Here is a 23,694-nt window from a genome sequence, read left to right on the forward strand (position 1 = left end):
TGTTAGTTGCTGTAAATGCCAAAGTTGGTTAAATACAGAATTATTAGTGTACTTCTATGAACAGTGTATTTTTTGGCTGAGAGGCTACCTTTTTTTTCCACTAGCATTGATCAAGATACAAAAAAAACAGATCTTGAAACAGTTTGATTGTTACCTGACACTGATCCAAACATCAAACATTCTGGACTGGTGGTTTTGATTTGCAACTTGTAATTGGTGATATAGTTACGCTCAGTTCAGCCCATTTAATCTACAGTTCTCCTAAATCCAGACTGGTTTAACTCCTTGGCTCTGGTTAATCTTGCCAGAAGTGAATATTTGTTTTTAAGGTTCAATGTTTTGTTGAATGAAAGCTGAAGAAGTGGCATCAAGGGTGTCAAGAGTTATGGGGAGAAAGCAGGAGAATGGGGTTGAGAGGGAAAGATAGATCAGCCATGATTGAATGGCGGAGTAAACTTGATGGGCCGAATGGCCTAATTCTGCTCCTTTGACATGAGCTTATCTTTATTTCTGTGTGCCAAAGAGTACAGCAAACATTGATGTAAATATCATAAATTTATTGATTTTGGTTTTCTACATTATATTAGTAGTATATTTGTGTATTGACCTGTTCTTGGTGCAATGGGGCATATTCAATGTGTCCACTGAAGAACGATATGATAGCATGTAGTACTGTCTAGAAAGTGGAATGAAAATTATATACTTTGTGGGCGCTGGGATTTGCTATTGTTCATTTTGATATTGCTCATGTAACTTCATGTTTCGGACTGCACCATTGATGACACCACATTAGAGTTAATTGCTTAGCAATGAACCTAGAATTACCTTGAAAATCCAAGCCCAATTCAAGAACATTTTTCAGTAAGGCTGCCCATGTCACATTCCTCTAGAACATGATTCTTGATCACCTTGGAAAATTGTTTGACATTGACTTGAAGTTTTGACAAGCGTTTATAAACTTACAGTATAATCACAATGCCTTCACATGGTTCTCCAATGAACTTTGTAAATTGTTGTGCAGTTTCTTCTCAAATTGTTCTCTGGAAATTATCCTCTGATTTGTTTTCCATCGTACAATATTCACTGAGATCATTTCATACCTTAATTGTAAGCAATTTTTTAGTTTAGTTTAGAGATTCAGCATGGAAACAGGTATTTAGCCCATTGAGCATATACCGATCATCGATCACATGTTCATACAAGTTCTATGTTATCCCATTTTCTCATCCACTTCCATGCATATTAGAAGCATTTCTTTTACAAAGGCCAATTAACCCGTATGTCCTTGGGATGTGGGAGGAAACCCACATGGTCATAGGGAGTGAGTGAAAACTCCACGCAGACAGCACCCGAGGTCAGGATCGAATGCGAGTCCCTGGCGCTACGTGGCAGCAGCTCTACCAGTTGTGCCACTGTGCTGCCACTTCCACTTGCCTTATAAATGTTGAATCATCTTTGCATTCGCCAACTTCAGACTACATTCTATTTTCCTCAGTGTTCATAACCTCCAGCCCCCTAGAGATATGTTGAATATTTATGCCAACTGTTTTCATGGTCCGTGATGAAAATATTGGTCCTGATATAAAAGGGAACGGGGAGGCTTAATTTAGTGGAAGTACCCAGGCGAGACTAGACTTGGATGTCCTTCTGATCCAGAATGATTTTTCACTTTGGATCTCATCTCTTTTGTGTCCAAAGGCAAAGTGATAAAGATGGGCAACTGGCTACTCACCAGCACATCAGTCTGGTCATAAAGAGCACTCTTGGATCATGTCCTCATTTGTGCCAACTGCTCACTAATGTGCGCTTATCTGAAATACAAAGAAAACCATTGATTTGTTGTCCTTCCTGTAAACTATTTAATGCTCTTCGTCCTCCAAGATAATTTGGTCAGTGATCTCCTTCATTTCCCACTCTTTACATTTTCCACTGGACCAAACTTCTCATGTTAATACCAGCACAGCAATTTACAAAGCACAGTGTATGGTGGCATTGGGCTTATGCGTTTCTAAGAGCTTGTCAAAACTTCAAGTAAAAGCCAAACCAACCTCACCTATCTGCCTTTGTAATCTTCCCGGACTCATTATGTCCACGGTCCACAAGAATTACTTTGTCTCCACTCCCTCTCCAATGTCCTCATGTGAGTTATAAACCTTCCTAGTTGTACCCTTTTTGTTTTCATCTCTTAGATCAGCTTTCTTCCCTACCCACAGTGCCAAACTGGTTCTTAGCAAACTCACTGATGATTTCCTACATGATTGTTACAAAACTAATCAATTCTATTCATTTTCATTGACCTGCCTTTTGACTCTCTCTGTTATTCAGCTGGTTTGGACCAAACTCACCTGGTGCCATTGGCTATGAAATGTCCATGTCTGTACTATTACCTCTGGTGAGCTCCTACAATCTTCATGTCAAAGAGCACAATAACCTTGAGATTCAGTTGAATGGGTTTTCTGAAACAGTACCAGGATTGAACTTATCATGTGGAGTGATGGCAAAAACTGAAATTGCTCTCATTTGCAATAATATTTCCAATGGTGGAATAGTCCATATGAAGAGAGTACAGATTTGCATTAAAAATTCAGCCTTGACACATGGAAACAATTATTTGACTCAGCAGATTGTTAAGATCTGGAACATACTGCCTGAGAATCTGGTGGGACCAGTTTTTATACCTACTTTCTAGAGAGAATTATTTGGAACCTGAACTTTAATGGATAAAAAATACTTTTCAAGAGACTAAGGGAGCAAATCAAATTACATAGCTCTATCAAAGAACCACTGTAGATGGTTTATATGGAATTGTCACATTCTGTGCTGCAGCAATCTACACTTCCATGTCCCCACATATCCCTTGTACTCTTGCAGACGATTGAAACATTATGCGGTTCAGAAATGTTAGAGGTGTTTCTGAGATATACCAATGACTAGATAGGCTCAGAACCAAGTATAGTGCAGAGGTTTAACTGTGGTATTATAATTTGCCAGAACATTCCTGGGAATAGAAGGGAGAAAAGCTAATGGCATGTTGACCATAATGAGAGGATTTGAGGATGATCAGCCATGATCACAATGAATGGTGGTGCTGGCTCGATGGGCCAAATGGCCTCCACCTGCACCTATTTTCTATGTTTCTATGAAATTGGCCTCTGTTTTCTTTTCCAAATTGCTGCCCAGTAATTTCTGTGGAATAGATCATTCAGAAGTGCAGTGCCTGTGGAAAGGAACATCAGCGTGAGTCAGAAACCTGGTGGGGAATAATGGTTTCCTTCCTTGCCTTGCTTCATTACAGCCGTGAGGCAAGTGCTCCACTAGTTTCAACTATTTTAGTTGTTAACAGCTGTTGCAAAATTCATTGTTATGCTGTGATTTTGCAGTACTTATGATTCCTGCTAACTGAATGAAGTGTGCCTTCTCAATGTTATAATTAACTTGTATAAATGTACTTGGTTATGAATTTTAGAATCTTTGCAGCACTTATCTCCATAAATTACAGAATTGTGGCTGAGGAAACACATTATGGAAAATTTAATGCAGCAGGTTACACAGTAGTGTGTCACACCACATTGAAATGTTCTGCACGCATGCCATTTTGTCATTTCCATTGGCACCTGTTTTGTCTCTGACACAAATACATACAATCTAAAAGTCATGGATTTTTGCAGAATGTGGCAGAATATATGTTTTCATGGTGAAGCACCATCTGGCAAAAGGCAGCAGATTAATGCAGTGATAACATTTTACTTAACTGTGATGATAATTGCATTTGATTGTCACCAACAGTTTACAGGGCAAATAAGGGAAACAGGTTTTTCTTATTATTCTGAAACACTGATTTAAATGCGTAAATCGGTGATATCATAACTAAGTTATGTTTATGTGCATGATTTTGTTAAATAACAGAAATGCAAGTCATGCTTATTTAAAAACATGTGCGGCTTCTCTTTACCATCATTAGCTTGTGTGTGGATTTGGTCATTAAAGGTCTTTGTGGCCCAAATCCATTCTTCATCGGAGACTCTTAACTTTGCCCATCACCCTCTCTACCTCAACTTTCCCACTGTCAAGACACGTGCAGTGACAGTGTGCTGAATGCTCCAGTAAACATCTATCAACATAGACGATGTGAATTTAAGAAAGCCCATCACAAATAACTCGGGGCCCCTATCATTCACGATGAGTGTATGTGCCTTGGTCAATTCCAGACTTGGCTACTAATTTCTGTTCCTCTGCCTCCATAACTCCAGTCAAACGTAACTGATAATACTCACTTCACACACCTGACTGGAATGATCTATACTATTTCCATTCCCCATCATTTTGAATATCTAAATTATTTATTTTATTTGTCAGTCCTTCTTTGACTGCTTCTCTTCCCACAGATGCTACATGACCTCTTGAGTATTTTTAGATTTTAGATTTAGAGATACAGTGCAGAACCAGGCCCTTCGGCCCACCGGGTCCGCGCCGCCCAGCGATCCCCGCACATTAACACTATCCTACACCCACTAGGGCCAATTGTTTTTTTTTTACATTTGTCCAGGCAATTAACTTACAAACCTGTACGTCTTTGGAGTGTGGGAGGAAACCGAAGATCTCGGAGAAAACCCACACAGGTCACGGGGAGAACGTACAAACTCTGTACAGTACAGCACCCATAGTCAGGATCGAACCTGAGTCTCCGGCGCTGCATTTGCTGTAAGGCAGCAACTCTACCGCTGCGCCACCGTGCCGCACATTTCTACCATTTTCTATTTTTATTTTAGATTTCCAGCATGCGCAGTCTTTTTCATTTCTATCTGCCCTAAAACCTCTTTCAAATGCTCTATTTGCCGGGAATATAAAAACTGACTGTAAAAGTTTCTTTAGATATGTAAAAAGGAAAGGATTCGTGAAGACATATGTAGGTCCCTTACAATCAGAGACAAGTGAATTTATAATGGGGAAACAAGGAAATGGCAGAACAGTTAAATGAGTACTTTGTTTGTGTCTTCCTTATTGAAGACAGACCAATCTCCCAGAAATACTAGGGGACCAAGGATCTAGTGGGAGGGAGGAACTGGAGGAAATCCATATTAGTCAGAAAATGGTGTTAGGTAAATTGTTGGGACTGAAGGCAGATAAATCCCCAGGGCCTGATGGTCTGCATCCCAGAGTATTGAAAAGGGGTGGCCCTAGAAATCATGATGCATTGGTGATCATTTTTCAGTGTTCTCTCGACTCTGGCTACCCTCCAGTCCACAGGAACTGATCCAATGTAACTCTACTTCAGAAAGGAGGGAGAGAGAAAACGGGGAATTATAGACCAGTTAGCCTTACATCGGTAGTAGGGAAGATGTTTGAATCAATTATTAAAGATGTTACAGCAGCGCATTTGGAAAGCAGTGACAGGATCGGTCAAAGGCAGTATGGATTTATGAAGGGGAAATCATGCTTGACTAATCTTCTGGAATTTTTTGAGGATGTAACAAGTAGAATGGATAAAGGAGAGCCAGTGGATGTGGTGTATCTAGACTTTCAAAAAGCCATTGACAAGGTCCCACACAAGAGATTAGTGTGCAAAATTAGAGCACATGGCATTGGGGGTAGGGTATTGATATGGATAAAGAACTGGCTGGCAGACAGGAAGCAAAGAGTAGGAATTAACGGGGCCGTTTCAGAATGGCATGCAGTGACTAGTGGGGTACTGTAGGGTTCAGTGCTGGGACCACAGTTATTTACAATATACATTAATGACTTGGATGAAGGAATTAACTTTAACATTAGCAAATTTGCAGATGACAAAGCTGGGTGGCAGTGTGAACTGTGAGAAGGCTGCTATGAGGATGCAGGGTGACTTGGACAGATTGAGTGAGTGGCAGATGCATGGCAGACGCAGTATAATATGGATAAATGTGAGGTTATCCACTTTGGTGGCTAGAACAGGAAGGCAGATTACTATCTGAATGGTGTCAGATTAGATGTAACGGCCAGCTTTATGCTTCCTTATAAAGCCCCAACGCTTACCGTTTGACAAAGAAATGGGAGCAGTGGTTCTTGACTCAAATAACAACAACAAAGAGATCTTCATGATGTGGCCGTTTAGTTAGTCATTTATTGAAGCAAAATACAAAACAGATTAGTATATCTCCCGTCGTTAATTTGTTTGTTTGTAATAAGAACTTAGTTTCTCACCGACACTCCTTTGTATCCTGTTACTGACTAAAACCTTATGTTTTAGTAGGCTTGACTTGTATGGCCTGCTAACCTTATATCAGCAGGCTCTTGGTGTGTCACACTGAAGCATTACGTCAGTGTTGGGCAAGTTATACATGATCAGACTCCCATGGATCCTCCCAGTTCTGATACGTAAGCATAGTATTAACCTCTTGGTGTCCAAAAATAGTACAACAGGATACAGTAATATAATATACTAAAATAGCTAATAAACGCAAAATCCCCTGACGTTCCTAGTTCTATCGTTTCTTGATCCAAAGATTCACGATTTTCTGGTGCTACTTCAGAGTTGGTCTCAGTCACCTCTGTGCTCAGACAAGTATTTTCAGGACCAGATTCTCCAGCCAATGGACCGGCTTGGACTGCTTTGGAGGAGATTCAAGTTTGATCACTGGCCCCGATATGGCCACACGTCTGAGATGGGAGAACAGCATCACCCGCAATTGGCTTTTCATTCTGCTCCGTATGTACTGGTTTCTTTTCCTTGTCCTTTTGTTCAATACGAAGTATTTCAGGATGGTCTTCTTGCACCTGTGCTTCCATAGGTTCCATAGTCGTTGCCAAACTGCCTTTGGTTGTTTGCAGCCTTTCTCTTGCCTTAGCAAAGTAGGGCCTTTGACAGTTAGTTCCTCCTTTCAAATAAGAGTTCATTCCATCAGCTACTGTCGAGCTGTATCTTGATTTCCTAGTACATTGAGTCTTGTCTTGGCTGCTGCCATTGCAGCATCTAGTTCCAATCGTTCCTTCCGTCTTCTCAGCTGTTTCTTCCATCTTTTCAGCTGTTCCTTCTGGCTCTCCCATTCGAACTCCATTTCCAATTGTCTTCTGTTCAATTGACAATTCTTTGTTTTTCAATTGTTCATCTTGTTTCTTCTGTTTTTCCTTTCTTCTCAGTTGTTCTTTTTCCAATTCATGTTCCTGTGCCTCCATCTCATGCCTGTCTTCCATGAAAGCCTGTTCTGCGAGAACGGCCAGGTCTACCTTAACCTTAATACAACAGAATACAAAGTAATATAATATGCTAAAATAGCTAATAAATGCAAAATAGCTCCCACACACTGGCCCCAATTGTTCTAAGTGTATAATGCAACAATGACTAATAAACAATAAATCTATAAACCATGAATGAAGAATCTCAGCTTATTAAACATTGGGCTACGGTGCTATTTGAAACCTGGCAGTGTTCCATCAGGCAGGGCAGTGTTTGATGATCATTAAGTGATCATTTACTCTGGAGAGTGTTTGCTTTTCATTTCATTTGCTTTTCATTTCATTATTTAGTTTTTAGCAGCCAGTGAAAACAGTAACAAGATCTGTACAACCTGGCTACATGGCATCCAGACAAAATCTGAGCTATGTTTTTCTGGATTATAACCTGACAAAGCCATAAATTGGAAAGCCTGACTGCATAGTGTGACACAGATTTATGGTGTGACCATCATATTGGGAAGGGTGACTCTTCGGTCAATGCTGAAGAGGATGGAATTGCAACAGTTGGAAGTCAAATCTGGGTAGGACATATACTGTGGAATGTACAGCACTAAGGAATATTGATAAACAGAGGATGCTTGCGATTCAATCCATAGCTCCCTTAAAGTGACAACACTGGTAGACAGAGTGGTAAAGTATGATGCTTGTTTTCCATAGGTTGTGGCACAGAATATAAAAGTTGGAAAATTGTTGCAAAGTTACAAAACACTGTTTTGAGCAGACTTGTAGGTTTGTGTGCAGTTCTGGTCATCACACAATAGGAAGGCTACTGTTGCACTATAGTGCAGAGAGTGAAGAGGGGATTCACTTGGTTGTTGCCTGATAGGAGAACTTTAGTTGTGGGAAGAGATTGGATAGGCTGGAGCTAAGACTGAGGGGTGACTTGACAGTGGTGTGTAAAACTATAAGATGCAGAGATAAACAAAATCCTTTCATCTTGGCTGGGATATAAAAAACAAAAGAGCAGAAATTTAAGGTGAGAGGAAGGTGTTTTAAAAGGGATTGAATGGAAATTTTTTAACAGTGCAATTCATGTCTGGGACTCAATGTCAGAGGAGGCGCTGAAATCAGATGCAATCACTTAAATTAATAGACATTTAAACGGGCACTTGATTAGGCAAGTCATTGAATTGTATGGATCTAATGCAGGCAAATGGAATTAGTAAAGGGCCTGTCCCACTTTAGGCGATTTTAAGGCAACTGCCGGCGACTGTCAAAGTCGTAGCAGATCGCCAAACTTTTCTTTTACCCGACGACGATGACCACGACAATGCCGAGTCAGGTCGAGATTACAGCATCTTCGGAAACATCGCTAAATTCCCACGTTGTCAATGCTTCTCCGGCGTCCTAATTTTCGCTGAAATCACTGACAAGTCGGTAAGTACTTGAGAGTTTTGAACTATAACATCTTGTATGGGTTATTTAAAAACCAAGCATCACTGTAACAAGGCATAAACTGGAATTACTTCCAGTTTATTAATAGCTGTATTAAAAAAAATAATTAAAAAGTGGTTAAGTGGATTTTGTGAAAAGTGTGTGGGCATTCTTTGAAAATGTACGGGAGATGCATATCTGGTTTCTGGGTTGCATATCTGGGTTGGGAACCCAATTTAAATGTAATGGCTGATGGCCATAAAAATCGCGAAATTCCCACGCTTACCTGACCGTCAAACTGTTGCCTCCAATCTACCTGTCAAATGTCCTGATGGTAAATAAATTGGTTAAACACAAGCATTTTATGGTATTTTGAAATGACTTTACTTATTTTAATATAATGTGCTTCTAAATGCATTTAAGAGAACCTAGCAAACCTGGGGACAGCATGCGACAGCGCCCACAATAAGCAACGATACCTGGCAACAAGCCAGCTGTCGCCGAGAAATGTCACTCCAGATGATTTCGGCCATCTCCTTTCCCAACTCAATAAGGCAAAATTATGGCAGCAAGGTGGTGCAGTGGTAGAGTTGCTGCCTTACAGTGCCAGAGACTTGAATTCGATCCTGACTACAGGTGCTGTCTGTTCAGAGTTTGTACGTTCTCCCTATAACTGCATGGGTTTTCTCCGGTTGCTCAGGTTTTCCTCCCACACTCCAAAGACATACTGGTTTGTAGGTTAATTGGTTTTGGTAAAATTGGAAATTGTTCATAGTGTGTACGAGATTGTTAGTGTATGGTGTGATCACTGGTCGGTGCGGACTTGAAGGGCCTGTTTCCACACTGTATCTCTAAAGCATAAAGCTAAACACATAGGGTTGATATGAGATGCAGATTATGTGATCATTTACCTCTGCCTAAAACGTGCTGCTTCCAAATGTTGTCCACTGATGTAGCATCACAGGTTTGGTACCTCTTTTTAGAAATGCTTGTCCCATTCCCTCATTGATCTAGGGTAGGTCACGTGATCTGGTGGCAAATGAGTGTGAAGAATATGGTGGGCTAGGAGGACACGCATTGCTATGGAAAGCATTTCTGCTCCATTAATATCTCAGGGATGCTCAGTTTTGAGCTATTAGATCTGTTTCAACTCAGTGCTGTTCTGCACAATGGTAGTGACAATGTGATGGACAATGTCCTTAGGATGAGGACAGAATTACATTTCCACAGTGTATGTTCAGCGGTCAATACTAGCAGTGCCATCATGAATGGATGCTTCTGCCAAAGGAGACAATGCCATGTCGCCTTTTCCTGTATGTTGCATTGCTCACAACAGAGTTCTTGACTTTTCAGTGAGTTTTGCTATCAATTGAAATTAAATGTTTTCTACTGGGAGTCCATCTAATTCCACAATAAATACAATGCTATATAGCTAGTAAAACAGCTCCCAGAATTGCATCATACATAATGTTTATTTTGGTAATTATCTGGGTTGAGCATTTTTCCTAATGCTAGTACAGGTTGAAAATCACACGGACGTTGGCTATGTTGTGTTGTTCCACTTTACATAGCCACAATGGAATGTTAGAATTACTTCTCATATTTCCTTTTGTTTCAGGAATTAATTGCATTAAAGTACATCGTGTATCTGAGTCAGTAAATGCAGTTTTAAGAGAGTTGTTTTCGTACATTTCCAGACGATTGTTCCATTCTGAGTTGTTTTATGAAGCTGTGTTGATGAAAGAAGAATGTGTAAGAATGGATGTTGGTTGGCTGCTGATCAACTGCCTCACTTGGATGGATGTGAGGCACTCTGATCCCTGGTCCACTCGTCCCTTCCTACCCAAACCACCCCCTCCCCGGGCACTTTCCCCTGCAACCGCACGAGATGCAACACCTGTCCCTTTACCTCCCCCCTTAACTCCATCCAAGGACCCAAACAGTCTTTCCAGGTGAGACAAAGATTCACCTGCACCTCCTCCAACCTCATCTATTGCATCCGCTGCTCTAGATATCAACTTATTTACATCGGCGAAACCAAGCGCAGGCTCGTCGATCGCTTCGCTGAACACCTGCGCCCGCATTAATCAAACTGATCTCCCGGTGGCCAAGCACTTCAACTCCCCCTCCCATTCCCAGTCTGACCTTTCTGTCATGGGCCTCCTCCAGTGCCATAGTGAGGCCCACCGGAAATTGGAGGAACAGCACCTCATATTTCGCCTGGGCAGTTTGCAGCCCAGTGGTATGAACATCGACTTCTCCAACTTTAGATAGTTCCTCTGTCCCTCCCGTCCCTTCCTCCTTCCCAGATCTCCCTCTATCTTCCTGTCTCCACCTATATCCTTCCTTTGTCCGCCCCCCTGACATCAGTCTGAAGAAGGGTCTCGACCCGAAACGTCACCCATTCCTTCTCTCCCAAGATGCTGCCTGAGTTACTCCAGCATTTTGTGAATAAATACCTTGGATGGATGATTGTCCTTTTTGGTGATTAATCTTTTTATGTGCGGGAGGGTGACAGAGTACATGTAGAAAAACAGGTCAGAAATGGACCACAAGAAGAAAGACATGGTGTATGTAGGGAGAGGAAGGATAGCTGTATTCAAGATAGACACACAATGTTGGAGTAACTCAGCAGATCAGGCTGCATCTCAGGGGAAAAAACCTGACCCACTGAGTTATTCCAGCTTTTTGTGTCTATCTTTGGTATAAACCAGCACTTGCAGTTCCTTTTTAATTACAATTTAGCTCTATTCAAGGTTCGAGGCCATTCATCCCCGAGGGCTTCAAGTCTCTCGGATTCATGCAGTTGTTCAATTTTGTTTCAATTTAAATGCATTATTTGAGAAAGCAAAATAATTTCTCTTTCATTACACATTAAATAGCTTAACTCAGATGATTATGTAATTGCAGTTTCACATTAGTGCATTTATAATGGGGTGTTGTGCCTTTGGAGGTGGTTAGTTGTTGGTAACTTCTAACAATATAAATCACTCGAGGATAGCATAAGCTTCAGGAATACATTTATTGCAGCTTAGCAATATTTAACTTGTGTAAAGATCAATGTTGGAGTTGGTCAGGCAATATTTCTGCAGGACATGATGGGCAACATTTCTGTAGGACATGATGGGCAACATCTCTGCAGGGCACGGATAGGCAACATCTCTGCAGGACATGATGGGAAACATCTCTGCAGGACATGATGGGCAACATTTCTGTAGGACATGATGGGCAACATCTCTGCAGGGCACGGATAGGCAACATCTCTGCAGGACATGGATAGGCAACATTTTGCACCTTCCCCTTTGGCTACAATGCCTGGGTTTTATAAGGTGCAGGCTGATGAGGTTCAGGCGGCCAAACCAATGTCAACTAACTGGACCCATCTGTTACCAGTGATGCTGGGGATTGCCCCCTCCCAGCCAGTCAGCCAGTGACAGAGTTCAGAGCAGCATCCGAGGGAGGGGGCACTCTCACATTACATATACCTTGGGCATAACCATTTAAGAGAAAAAATATAATCACTGAAAGTACTGGAAAATGCTGGAATTCTGTCCTCCAGAGGTTGGTGGCTGTGATGGTTATGTGTACATGTGCTAGACCTGAATTACGGTATTAAGACTTTATGCAAATTCTCCCATACATTTAAAGCATTTTTCAAGCTTATAGTAATAAAATGTTTCATGTTATTCATTCATACCTGGATACAGTATATATTCCATTAGTTTAATTATGGGTAGTGTTAGGGTTCATGTTCAAGGAATGAGAGGAAGTGTACGCAGGCCGATACGATATAGAAAACAGGTGTTCCTGACCAAGTAAGTGTACGTTCTAGGTAAAAATCAGCATACATACAGTTGAGTGTAGTTTATTGTACCGAGGTACATTGAAATGCTTTTGTTGCATGTGTTCCTGTCAGTGGAAAGATAATACATGATTATAACTGAGCCATCCAGACTGTACAGATACATGGTAAAGGGAATAACATAAATAACATTTAGTGCAAGATAAAGCCAATAAAGTCCGGAGCGGAAGGTGTCTGAACAGCCCACATTCTGCCTCCGGTACAATGGCTGCAAATTCTGAGGCAGACTTCACGAGGATACCACTGCAAGGCTGTACTCTTTTAGTCTGCAAGGCAGCAACTGGGAGAAAGTAGAAGTAGACCTTTATAACTGTCCGGAAATTTCTTTTGGATCTGCTAGACATGGAGTAAATGTCAGGACTACCTGTCCTGTCCAAGGTGGCTGACAGAGCAAATGTCTGGTCTGTTGACTCTGGGAAAGTTCCACTCAGCCTCTGCCAAATGAGTGTGACGATGACCTGATGGTTGGTGGCAACTTGTGACCAAATAGGTTTTCTAGCTGAGGATTATGCTGCACTGGCTTATTTCACATAAGGTCATACAAAGCCTGGCATATTTCCACCAGGTGCTTCTGAAAAACATTGCACTAGAATGGCTACACAGACATCCTGCTCATTTTGCAACCTACATTGAAAGCCCAATCTGCAATAGTAGTCTTTCAAATTCTGCCAGTGATTGTGAATGAATGGGCATGTCTGGAATCTGCTATTATCCGACTAGACAGCCATTGGAACACACCAGTTTACAAAATGTGGGATGGAATTAAAGCCCACTGTCTGTCTGATTGACTTTCTACTGTCCTTGAAGCCTCATAATGTAGCATTACGAGAATTGTGGACTAATTGGGGCAATCAATCCTCATCAATTAATTCACGGCAAAGCCAGACATTCCTTTTCTGTGCATTCCTGGCTCAGTGGGAGAGGATAGCATGCGTACAAGAGGCAAGCTCCTGGAGTTATTGATGTCTTGCCCCTTTACCAAATAAAAATCAATCTCCCTGCTCCTCTCTCCGAAACCCTGTACCGTTATTTGTTACCATTGGAAAATAATTTTTGTGTCTGCTTATGTGTATGTGAGAGAGGGAGGTGAAGAGCAGATGATAATTTTAATGCTTCGGTATAAAATTGTGTACTATCAGTTGTAGCATGGTGCTAATGCAGTGACAGCTTGAGTATCCTGGACTCTGTCATTCTATTATAAAACATCTGTCGCCATGATGGAGAGTTGACTGCACCCCAGCCTCCCTGTTTTGATGCTGCTGTGTCTGCAAAGCAGCTGACATGAAACCCCCTTCTGTTTCTGTTTGATTTTCAATCAGTACTGCTTAACTGTGAGGAATGATGCAGAATTTGATCAGCCGAGTTAGCTGCAGCCTGGGGTACATTCTCAATCTGTGCATTGTTTAATTTTTAATTAGCTGCATGCCAAGATGGTTAGGTGGTCAGTTTGGTTTGATCCAGGAGTATTCATTGAATTTAAAAGATAAAAGCAAATTACAGGAACTTTCAGCACTCAAGGTGATTGAAAATGATGTTTCCTTTTTGCACTTGGCATTTAGTTTCACTTTCACACATGAGCATATTAAATGCTGTGGCAAAACCAGCGGTTTTTATCCTGGTTATATATTATTTTCCTGGGAGAATTGTTTTATTTTTGGTAAATGCTGTGGCAAAACCAGCGGTTTTTATCCTGGTTATATATTATTTTCCTGGGAGAATTGTTTTATTTTTGGTAAGGTGGAGGATTCTTATGGCTCCAGGAATCATGATAAGAGTCCAGACAGGCAGGAATTATATACAGTACTGCTGTACTTGCATTGGTATCATGTTGCCATGACCTGCCTTCACTCGGATGGCTAACTCCTTTGTTCTGGAGACCAGAAGTGGTCTGACTAAAGCGCAATGAAGTTTGAGCATGGTTTCCTCTCAATATTATTCAACGACTTAGCTACTTAACACCCTTTTTTTTGTCTTCTGAAGTGCATTGTTTGCATGTATAAAATTTGAATTAATTTAGACATATCTCGTTTTGTCCTTCCCTTTTTTAATCTCTTTTCACGGAATGCATGTGAAATCATTACTTGAATTGGCAAACAATTGGCAGCATAAAATTTGCAAGTGGGAAGGTGTGACTTGAACTCAGATGTGAAAAGGGAAGAATAATATTTAGACAGAGGAACCAAAGTTGTGAGCTTTGATTGTTTGGTGAGGTGGGGAGGGTAGTGATTGTTTCGATGGTTTTTATGGCTTCTTTATTATTATCATGTGCACCAAGGTACAGTGAAAAACGTTTTTTGCATGTAGCTCAGCAAGTGCTCACCATACACAAGCACAGTCCCCCGGTTAGTAGAGAATGTACAGAACAGCCCACTGAGTCTATAGGCAAGAGTCCCCATTTTGGCGCCATTTTACAGTCCCACGAGGGCTTATGGCAGCCGTCACTTTCATTCTGCAAACCATCATCCCTTTCCTTGCGGGGGGATCCCACAGTCAATTTTGAGGGTGCAGGAAAGACCCCCCCCCCCCTTACCGGTTCTTCCACTGCCCACCATCATCTGTAGTAGCGGGGGGGAAGGGTTGCAGCAGAGAGGTGAAATGTGGAAAATGGGCTAAAACATTAAAAAACAAAACAATAGAGGAAAAACAATGCAACATGCAATGCGATGCAACGTATACCATGCAGATAATGGTGATGATGAAGTCAATGACTGTCTTTACATTCACAGCCCATGGGCTTCATGAGCAGGAATGTAATGGGATGCAAAAAAGTTTGGAGTACTCTAAATGAGATAAATATGCAAGTTTCCCCAGTGGGAAATAAATTCTGCGCAATAACTAATTTCCACTGCTTTCTCAAGCTTTCCATTATTAATTATTTTTCCAGAACACATCCTGAAACACACAAATATATATTCTGTTACTTATACTCTGGCCAAATGTACTTAAATATCTAATGCTGGGGTTTCACACAAACCAACTCATCTGTGAGTCAAAATAATTTTCAGTTGTATTTTTGTAGCAATAATTGAGGCCATTTTTATGTGAGCATTAAAATGAACCAATCAGCTCTCTTCAAGGTTCGCTGAGCATCTCCTTCCAGGTTGACCACCTCTGAAGTTGAGAAGTTAACATTAGAAATGAACTGATGTGGCAGAAGACCCCTGCTAACCTTTGACCGGGATCATCATCATTAAGGCCTGGATAGTGGATGTTGAGAGGATGTTTCCACTAGTGAGGTCATAGCCTCAGAATTAAAGAACGTTCCTTTATGAAGGAGATCAGGAGGAATTTATTTAATCAGAGGATGGTGAATCTGTGGAATTCATTGCCACAGAAGGCTGTGGAGGTCAAGTCAATGAATATTTTTAAGGCAGAGATAGATAGATTCTTGATTAGTACGTGTGTCAGTGGTTATGGGGAGAAGGAAGGAGGAAGATAGGGTAAAATAGACCAGTCATGATTGAATGGTGGAGTAGACTTGATGGGCCGAATGGCCTAATTCTGCTCCTATCACTTATGAACCATGAATCAATACTGTCATTGCTGGAGGATTTAATACATCTCTTGGAGCCAAGAATATCCGATCCACATCAACTAGATTTATATCTTGCAACCAGCTGAGCAAAAATATTGACAGAGCATCCCAAACAGACAGTTTCATGGACTATGATGACACATTTTCTTAAGGGAAGGCTGTGAAAGGGCACCAAATACTTTCCTAGAGTGAGGGACTGAAGAACCATGAACCCAATTACTTCACAACCATGCAGGTCAAACTGGTAGAATCCTCCAAGAAAATGATTTGTCCATTCACAGGACCATGTTTTTACATGAGGAGGAATTCATTTGAGAAAGTCTGGAAGGGGTGGGGGAAGGATTCCACCAGTTTGACCTGCATGGCTGTGAAGTGATTGGGGAGACTGAACATCCAGCAAATAAACATCTTAAAAATACACAACTTTCACTAAGACAGACTGTGATTTTTGAAGGAGATAAAGAAATCTAATTGTGTAGGAAAGAACTGCAGATGCTGGTTTAAATCAAAGATAGACACAAAATACTGGAGTAACTCAGCGGGACAGGAAGCATCTCTGGAGAGAAGAAATCTAATTGAATTTCTTGTCCTTTTTCACAGATGGACCCAGTTCAGAAAGCAGTGATAAATCACACGTTTGGGGTACCACTTCCTCCAAGAAGAAAACAAGTCATTTCATGCAACATCTGCCAACTAAGATTTAATTCTGATGTGAGTGTACAAGGCAAAAGGATACATTTAAGCCCATAGTTGATACAGCAGAGGTGTACTTATTACCACACATATGGCATAGATTGGCACTAGATGGAAACTGACCCTGAATCACCTGAGAATAGCTTGTTCTAGGATCTTTTGGCCTTCTTTTGAGCTAAAGAAACTATTTCTTCCATTGTTACTGACTGATTATTTGGTATTCTAAACTTTGGCCACCTTACTTGGACTGTTAATTTATTTATTTCACAAAGATCTGTGCTAACGTACTAGAGGAAAGGAAATCTTGAATTTCTTGTTCAGAATTTGGGCCTTGAAAGCAATCTTGGCATGTTGTCAATGCCAGTTGTTTAATAGATGAGGAAGCTTTTGACCCTTTCAGCGTCTTACCTCTGCCATCAATCACTTTTTATCATGGATGAGTGGCTATTCTGATTTGTTGTTCAAACTCACCAGCATGAAAAATATTGCACCTGGAGAATTTGGAAAGTATTTTCGAATAAAGGATGGCACAGTGCTTAGCTTTGTAAAATGCACAGTAAAACCGTAGGTGAATTCCAACTGTGTAATTTGTACAAACGCAGACTTTTTAATCTAATACCAGTCTCCGTTAAAATATTGAGATCATGGAAGATCATATGTTGAAGTTGTTAAAGAGTAATAAAAGGATCTTTCAGCTAATTAGTTGTTGCAGAAAGATTCATTTTTGCTCGAGGCACTGTCCTGACATAACAAACCAGGCAAAAATATTTTAATAGTTGTGGGAGCAGGCAGTAGAAGAATAGTAATAAACTAGCCATGTGTCATTTACATCAATATGATGCCATGTGTAAATGACAATGATGAATTTTGATGTGTGTTATGTAACTGTTCATTTAGGTTATAGATCATGCTTCTGATGAGCAAAAGACAATGTTAGAATGTTACAAGACATGCAAACATTGGGGTTGTTACAAATGGTTTTTTTTCATTGTGCTTAACGTCATTAAACAAGTAAACTTTAACCATCTCAGCTGTGTAAGAAGCAGTTACACAGTGGCATCAACATGGGATCACCTTCGTATTTTCTCAATACAACAGGGATCTAATGGACACCTTAGGACTGCGTGATCATGTATCTGACCTTCTATTAAATCAATATGCACACGTGGTAAACAGAAAAATACAGAGTGCTGCAATTTGCATTTCTTAACTGTTCATGGCTTCTACTTTAACAGTTGCACCAAATCATATATGTTTCTATGATCGACTAAGTTGAACATTGCAGAGGTTTTGGGGAATAATTCTCGTAATAACTATTGTATTTTAAGTGGAAGAAACCTATTGAGGGTTTACTTCAAGTGATTTGATCAGTTTGCATTGAAATGATGTGAAGGGGATTTGGAAAACATTTGTGGTAATATCAGTCACTAATTGTCATAAGGAAATAATTTTTTGAATGAATCATGGTAGTGGATTAAAATGGATGTATACGTTGAAAGGAGAAAATTTTAAGGGTTATGGGCAAGAGCATTGGAACAGTACTAATTGTAGAGCTCTTTCAAGGAGCTGCCATGGATATACTGGTTGGACGGTCTCTTTCTGTGGCGCATGATTCAGTAGTTCTGTTGACTGGTTGCAGGTTTCATTTAGTTAATCTTTGTAACATCTCCTCACATCATGTCTGAATCAACCTAACGTGAGCCTGAACTTTAATCTGTTTTTTTTTCATCAATTTGAGAAGCCTTGAATTATTATCTTTAACATTCTACCTGTTGCTGAAATAAATCTAAGTATTCCACCATCTATCAGGTGCATCATAATGGTCAGCTGTTTTAAACAGTATCTTTCTTACACCAGATAGGAAAATTTGTTAGATTCCATTATAGTAACAATAACCATTCATTTTCATGTGCAATTTTGCTTGGGAAATTTCCCAAGGCACTTCACAAGATCAACACAAGTCAGTTCCAAAGTCACCAACACATTTTGAATCTTTCATTCATTTGCTCTATGCCTTCGATATGTCTTGTTTCCCTTTCCCCTGAGTCTCAGTCTGACGAAGGGTCTCAACCCAAAACATCACAATTATTACTGCAGCTTTTTGTGGCTATCCAGAGTATAATGTCTTCAGGACTAAGAGCAGTGCCAAAGCTGTTCAAGAAGCTGAATAAAGAGACTGGAGGACTCGAGGAATCGGGCTAAAAGTATAGAAGTGTGAAAACGCACACCTCCAGATTCAGGGACAGTTCCTTCCCAGCTATTTTCAGATAACTGAACCATACTATCAACATCTAGAGAGTGGTCCTGAGCTACCCTCGACCTCTTTGGAAACCCTCGGACTATCTTCGATCGGATTTTACTGGCTGTTATCTTGCACTAAACATTATTCACATTATTCCCTTTTATCACATATCTGTACACTGCAGATGGCTTGATTGTAATCATGTGTTGCCTTTCTGCTGACTGGTTAGTACGCAATAAAAGCTTTTCACTGTACTTGGTACACGTGACAATAAACTAAACTAAACTCTAAAACCTTGTGGTCAGGTGACGACATAGTGGTATCCGAAGAGGAGATTCAGAAATTTAAAACTAATGTGTTGATGCATTAAGAACTAATGTAGGTGAATGACGCTTGTGGCGATGGTCAGACAGGTTCTGACTGAGTGTTTTACCTAGGAAGAAAGAGAAATGTACAGATTTTGTACAATGTGGGATGTTGCACATTGGAAAGTCTAACAAGGGCAGGACCCATAGTGAATGGAAGGCTCTGGGGAGTGTTGTAGAGCAGAGAGATCTAGGTGTGCAGGTACATAATTCCTTGAAAGTGGCACCATAGGTAGATAGGATGGTCAAAAACACTTTTGGCACATTTGCCTTCATCAGTCAGAGCATTGAGCTTAGAAGTTGGGAGGTCATATTGCAGTTGTATAAGATGTTGGTCAGGCCACATTTAGAGTATTGTGTTCAGTTCTGGGCACCATGTTATAGGAAAGATGTTGTCAAGCTGGAGAGGGTGCAGTGAAGATTTACAAGGAGGTTGCCAGGACTCGAGAGCCTGAGCTGTAGTGAGAGGTTGAGCAGGCTAGGACTCTATCCCTTGAAATACAGGAGAATGAGGGGAGATCTTATAGGGGTGTACAAAATCATGAGAGGAATAGATTGGGTAAAGGCACAGAATCGCTTGGCTAGAGTAGGAGAATCGAGAACCAGAGGACATGATTAAAATGAACAGGGAAAGATTAATAGCAACCTGAGGGGTAACATTTTTGCACTAATGGTGGTGGGTGTATGGAATGAGCTGCAGGAGGAGGTAGTGGAGACAGGGACAATCACTACATTTTAGTAACATTTGATGGGTACATAGGATTGATTTAGAGGAATGTAGGGCAAACGCAGACAGGTGGGACTAGTATAGATGGGACATGATAGTCGGTATGGGCAAGTTGGGCCGAAGGACCTGTTTTCATGCTGTATAATTCCATATCAAGCTGTGTATGAAGTGTTCCTACTCCCTCTGCATCACCCACAGGTGCACAGCTGCTGAACCAGCAGTTGGTGTATATTTACTGCACCAATCAGCAAAGGGACAGCAATGACTTGGAAATGCTTGACTAGCTGCTGAGTCTTTTTTTAGCAGTCCAATCATATTAATGTTCTACATTTAATAGTAAGGTTTTAATGAATGGGAATCAGTAATATCCATATAAAATATTCATTGATTGGTAGTCATGGGGACTTTTCAAACATTTTCACCAAGTGATCTTTCAAGTGTAGGTGGAGGCTACAATCAATACAAGTACATCTGTATATTCCGCACATATTCTCATCTTGGAGCCAACAGACTGCATCCAGAATGTGAGTGTGCCGCAGTGTGCATTAACTTTCCTGCGTGTTTGTTTCACAAAGTCAGGTAATAGGGATAGAGCTAGCAAAAGAAGATGCTTTATTAAAAGTCATTAACTGAACACCAATGGTTGGTGTAATAATGTTTCAAAGGTTACATTAAATCATCATTTACATAGATACATAGAAAATAGGTGCAGGAGTAGGCCATTCGGCCCTTTGAGCCAGCACCGCCATTCAATGTGATCATGGCTAATCATCCACAATCAGTACCCCGTTCCTGCCTTCTCCCCATATCCCTTGATTTCGCTAGCCCTAAGAGCTCTATCTAACTCTCTTTTGAATTCATCTAGTGAATCGGCCTCCACTGCCTTCTGAGGTAGAGAATTCCACAAATTCACAACTCTCTGGGTGAAAAAGTTTTTCCTCATCTCAGATCTAAATGCCCTACCCCTCATTCTTAAACTGTGGCCCCTGGTTCTAGATTCCCCCAACATCGGGAACATGTTTCCTGCATCCAGCATGCCCAATCCCTTAATAATTTTATATGTTTCTATAGGATCCCCTCTCAGAGATCTGAGCTTGTGCATTCAGAAACTGCCTTCTGCAGAAGTTGTTCTTCTGCCCATATTTTTAATTAGTTTAGTTTATTGTCACGTGTACCGAGGTACAGTGAAAGGGTTTTGTTGCATGCTACCCAGTCAGTGGAAATACTGCACGTGATGACAAATAAAGCTCTGTTGACTGTTGATTACAATCGAGCCATCCACAGTCTACAGATACATGATAAAGGGAATAACCTTTAGTGCAGAACAAAGTCCAGTGATGTCCAATTAAAGATTATCCGAGGGTCTCAAATGAAGGAGTAACATGACCCTAATAAGACTGCTTAAAACGAACATGGAGGTTAGCGTACCTTTGCCTCCCTCAACATCATGAGGCTTCTCGCCTCTGAATCAAAATAACTCGTATTTCAACTTGAAAGGTTCCTGGTCCAAATTCCTCACAAAGACACCAGTCCTCCAACATTTAAAACTCCAACATTTGAGTCTGAAGAAGGGTCTCGACCCGAAACGTCACCCATTCCTTCTCTCCCGAGATGCTGCCCGACCTGCTGAGTTACTCCAGCACTTTGTGAATAAATACCTCCAACATTTAATGCTTGTTGTCATCCTCCACACCCAGCTTATGTGCCTCCTCCAGAATGGATAATGTGCCTTTAAACAGCAGCAAATCTTTGAAGATTTGAATTGATAATCGACTGTAAATGTTGTGCAAATTGCAACAGGAAATTGAGGAAAATCAAAGAGAATTTTCAGATTCTTATTTAGTTGTTTTTTTTTTTTTTAAAGAGTGAAACAAAGAACTGGAGATGCTAAAGGACACAAAGTGCTTGTGTTCCCCTTTAAAAAGTGACAGACCCATGAAAAATACCTATCATGTACATAATTAACTGCTAATGTATTTACCAGGTACATATGGAAAATCATATAATAAAGTTATTATTTACAGGTATTTTGTCCAAAATTGATCTACACAATAGATACTTATGCTTAAGTAATTTCAACCACACCCTCTTCCATGCTAAAGTTAATATTTCTACAGTAACTATTCCAGATAAAGAACATTTCCAAATATAATTTTTTCAAATAAACTTCACATACTACTCTTACATCCCATTTTATGATTGTCGTTTTAGCTATGCATAACCACCCCAAACATCAAATTACATATTTTCTTCACATCAACTGTAACACTAAACATAACAGCTAATACTTATTAATGACTTCATATTTCGTAGTATATCTTGTTTCAGTATATTACTAAATACCATAAACTCAACCATTTAATTTTCTTATAATTTTCATCTTCATGCTTCTCCCCTAAATAGATTGTGTATTTTCAATGTTTTCTCTTTCCTGCTGAAACTGTTGAGATTAGAAAGTTATCACCTCTCACCTTCCCTCTCTGGATTATTTCCAATGTTTGTAATTGAGCCATGCTATTTTCAGACTCTCTTGGCAAACTGTTGACTGCACTGTATTGAGCTGACATGAGTAGATTCAAGCCTAGTGTAACATCAGCAACTTGGATTTTTTTTAAAACGCCTCCACAGCACACCAAATTCCTCATTCAAGGCATACATCTCAATTGAAGTTTGGTTTGGCCAATTCAGAAACTGCTTTGACATCAAACCCTTTACTAAAACGCATGGAGTCTCAGTCACTGCAAGAACATCATCTGACTTGTTTACAGTATCCTGGGCCAAGCTTCCAGTCTTACGCCGTATCTGTGGATCCTTCCAGTGGTCATTCCAACACTCCGGTGAACTCCAAACAAAACATTGATTCTTCCTCCAAACTGCTTGCTATCGAGATCTACGAGAATTCCCTTTGCGCTGAAGCAGTTAAATAACCATTGAAATGATACTGTGAACATAAACTTTTCATAACGGGCTCTCCTCTATGCTGAGACATCTCTCTGAGGCCAACTGTTCTGGATCACTTTACACTTTGCTCTCAAATTTGTTTTTCCACCACGCAAATGCTTTAGGAAAAGGTACCTTCTCTCCAAGTATCTCACTGCCTTTGTAATACGTGCTTGTTTTACCTGCTGCTCTGCTGCAAAGTAAACGTAAACATGGGTGCAGGTTTTGCTGGTGGATGCTGGAACAGTCAACATTTCAAGCTTATGGTTTTCATAGAATTCTCTTCACGTCCCCAAAAGATCGACATGTCTTTCATATTACCAACTCACACTCTGGTCCATTTCAGGGAATATCACCTTTCTGTCGCACCACTTGATTTCACCATAACCCTGTGATCTCCATCAATAATTTTTTGATCGCTTTGGCCCATATCCCCAGCATGCTGAAACACTTGTATTTAGCTGCATTAACCTGCCTTTTGGCTAAGGTTTCACATTCCCTCTAAGGGCAGCACATTGGTTTCCATTCTCTATCTCTAAGGTAAACTAACTTTCCTTTAAAATAGGCTACCATTAATTTTTTCATCCATTGTAATGGTATGTCACTATCTCTGCCGTGATCGCCATACATTTATAGCTAGACAGAATACCTATCCTCTCCCTGCTTTCATTCTGGATTATATACTTTTGCTTTCCTATGGAACAAATTGATAGCTTTTAAACTCTCACTTACCATAACCACTTTATT

At 40.4% G+C, this 23,694-nt stretch overlaps 1 protein-coding gene across 7 annotated transcripts in view; it reads left to right on the forward strand.

Annotated features, from left to right (window-relative positions):
- LOC144605749 (zinc finger protein 385D-like) overlaps positions 1-23,694 on the forward strand; it is a 435,063-nt gene that overhangs the window by 296,549 nt on the left and 114,820 nt on the right. For 5 of the 7 annotated variants that reach the window (XM_078421277.1, XM_078421325.1, XM_078421269.1 and 2 more), the window contains one exon: positions 16,581-16,691. The exons of the other annotated variants lie outside the window; for them this stretch is intronic. In XM_078421277.1, coding sequence (XP_078277403.1) covers positions 16,581-16,691 — 111 coding nt within the window. The remainder of the gene's footprint in view (positions 1-16,580; positions 16,692-23,694) is intronic. 7 annotated transcript variants of the gene reach the window in all.

This window comes from Rhinoraja longicauda, chromosome 2, assembly GCF_053455715.1.
Source record: "Rhinoraja longicauda isolate Sanriku21f chromosome 2, sRhiLon1.1, whole genome shotgun sequence".
Classification (NCBI taxonomy): domain Eukaryota; kingdom Metazoa; phylum Chordata; class Chondrichthyes; order Rajiformes; family Arhynchobatidae; genus Rhinoraja; species Rhinoraja longicauda.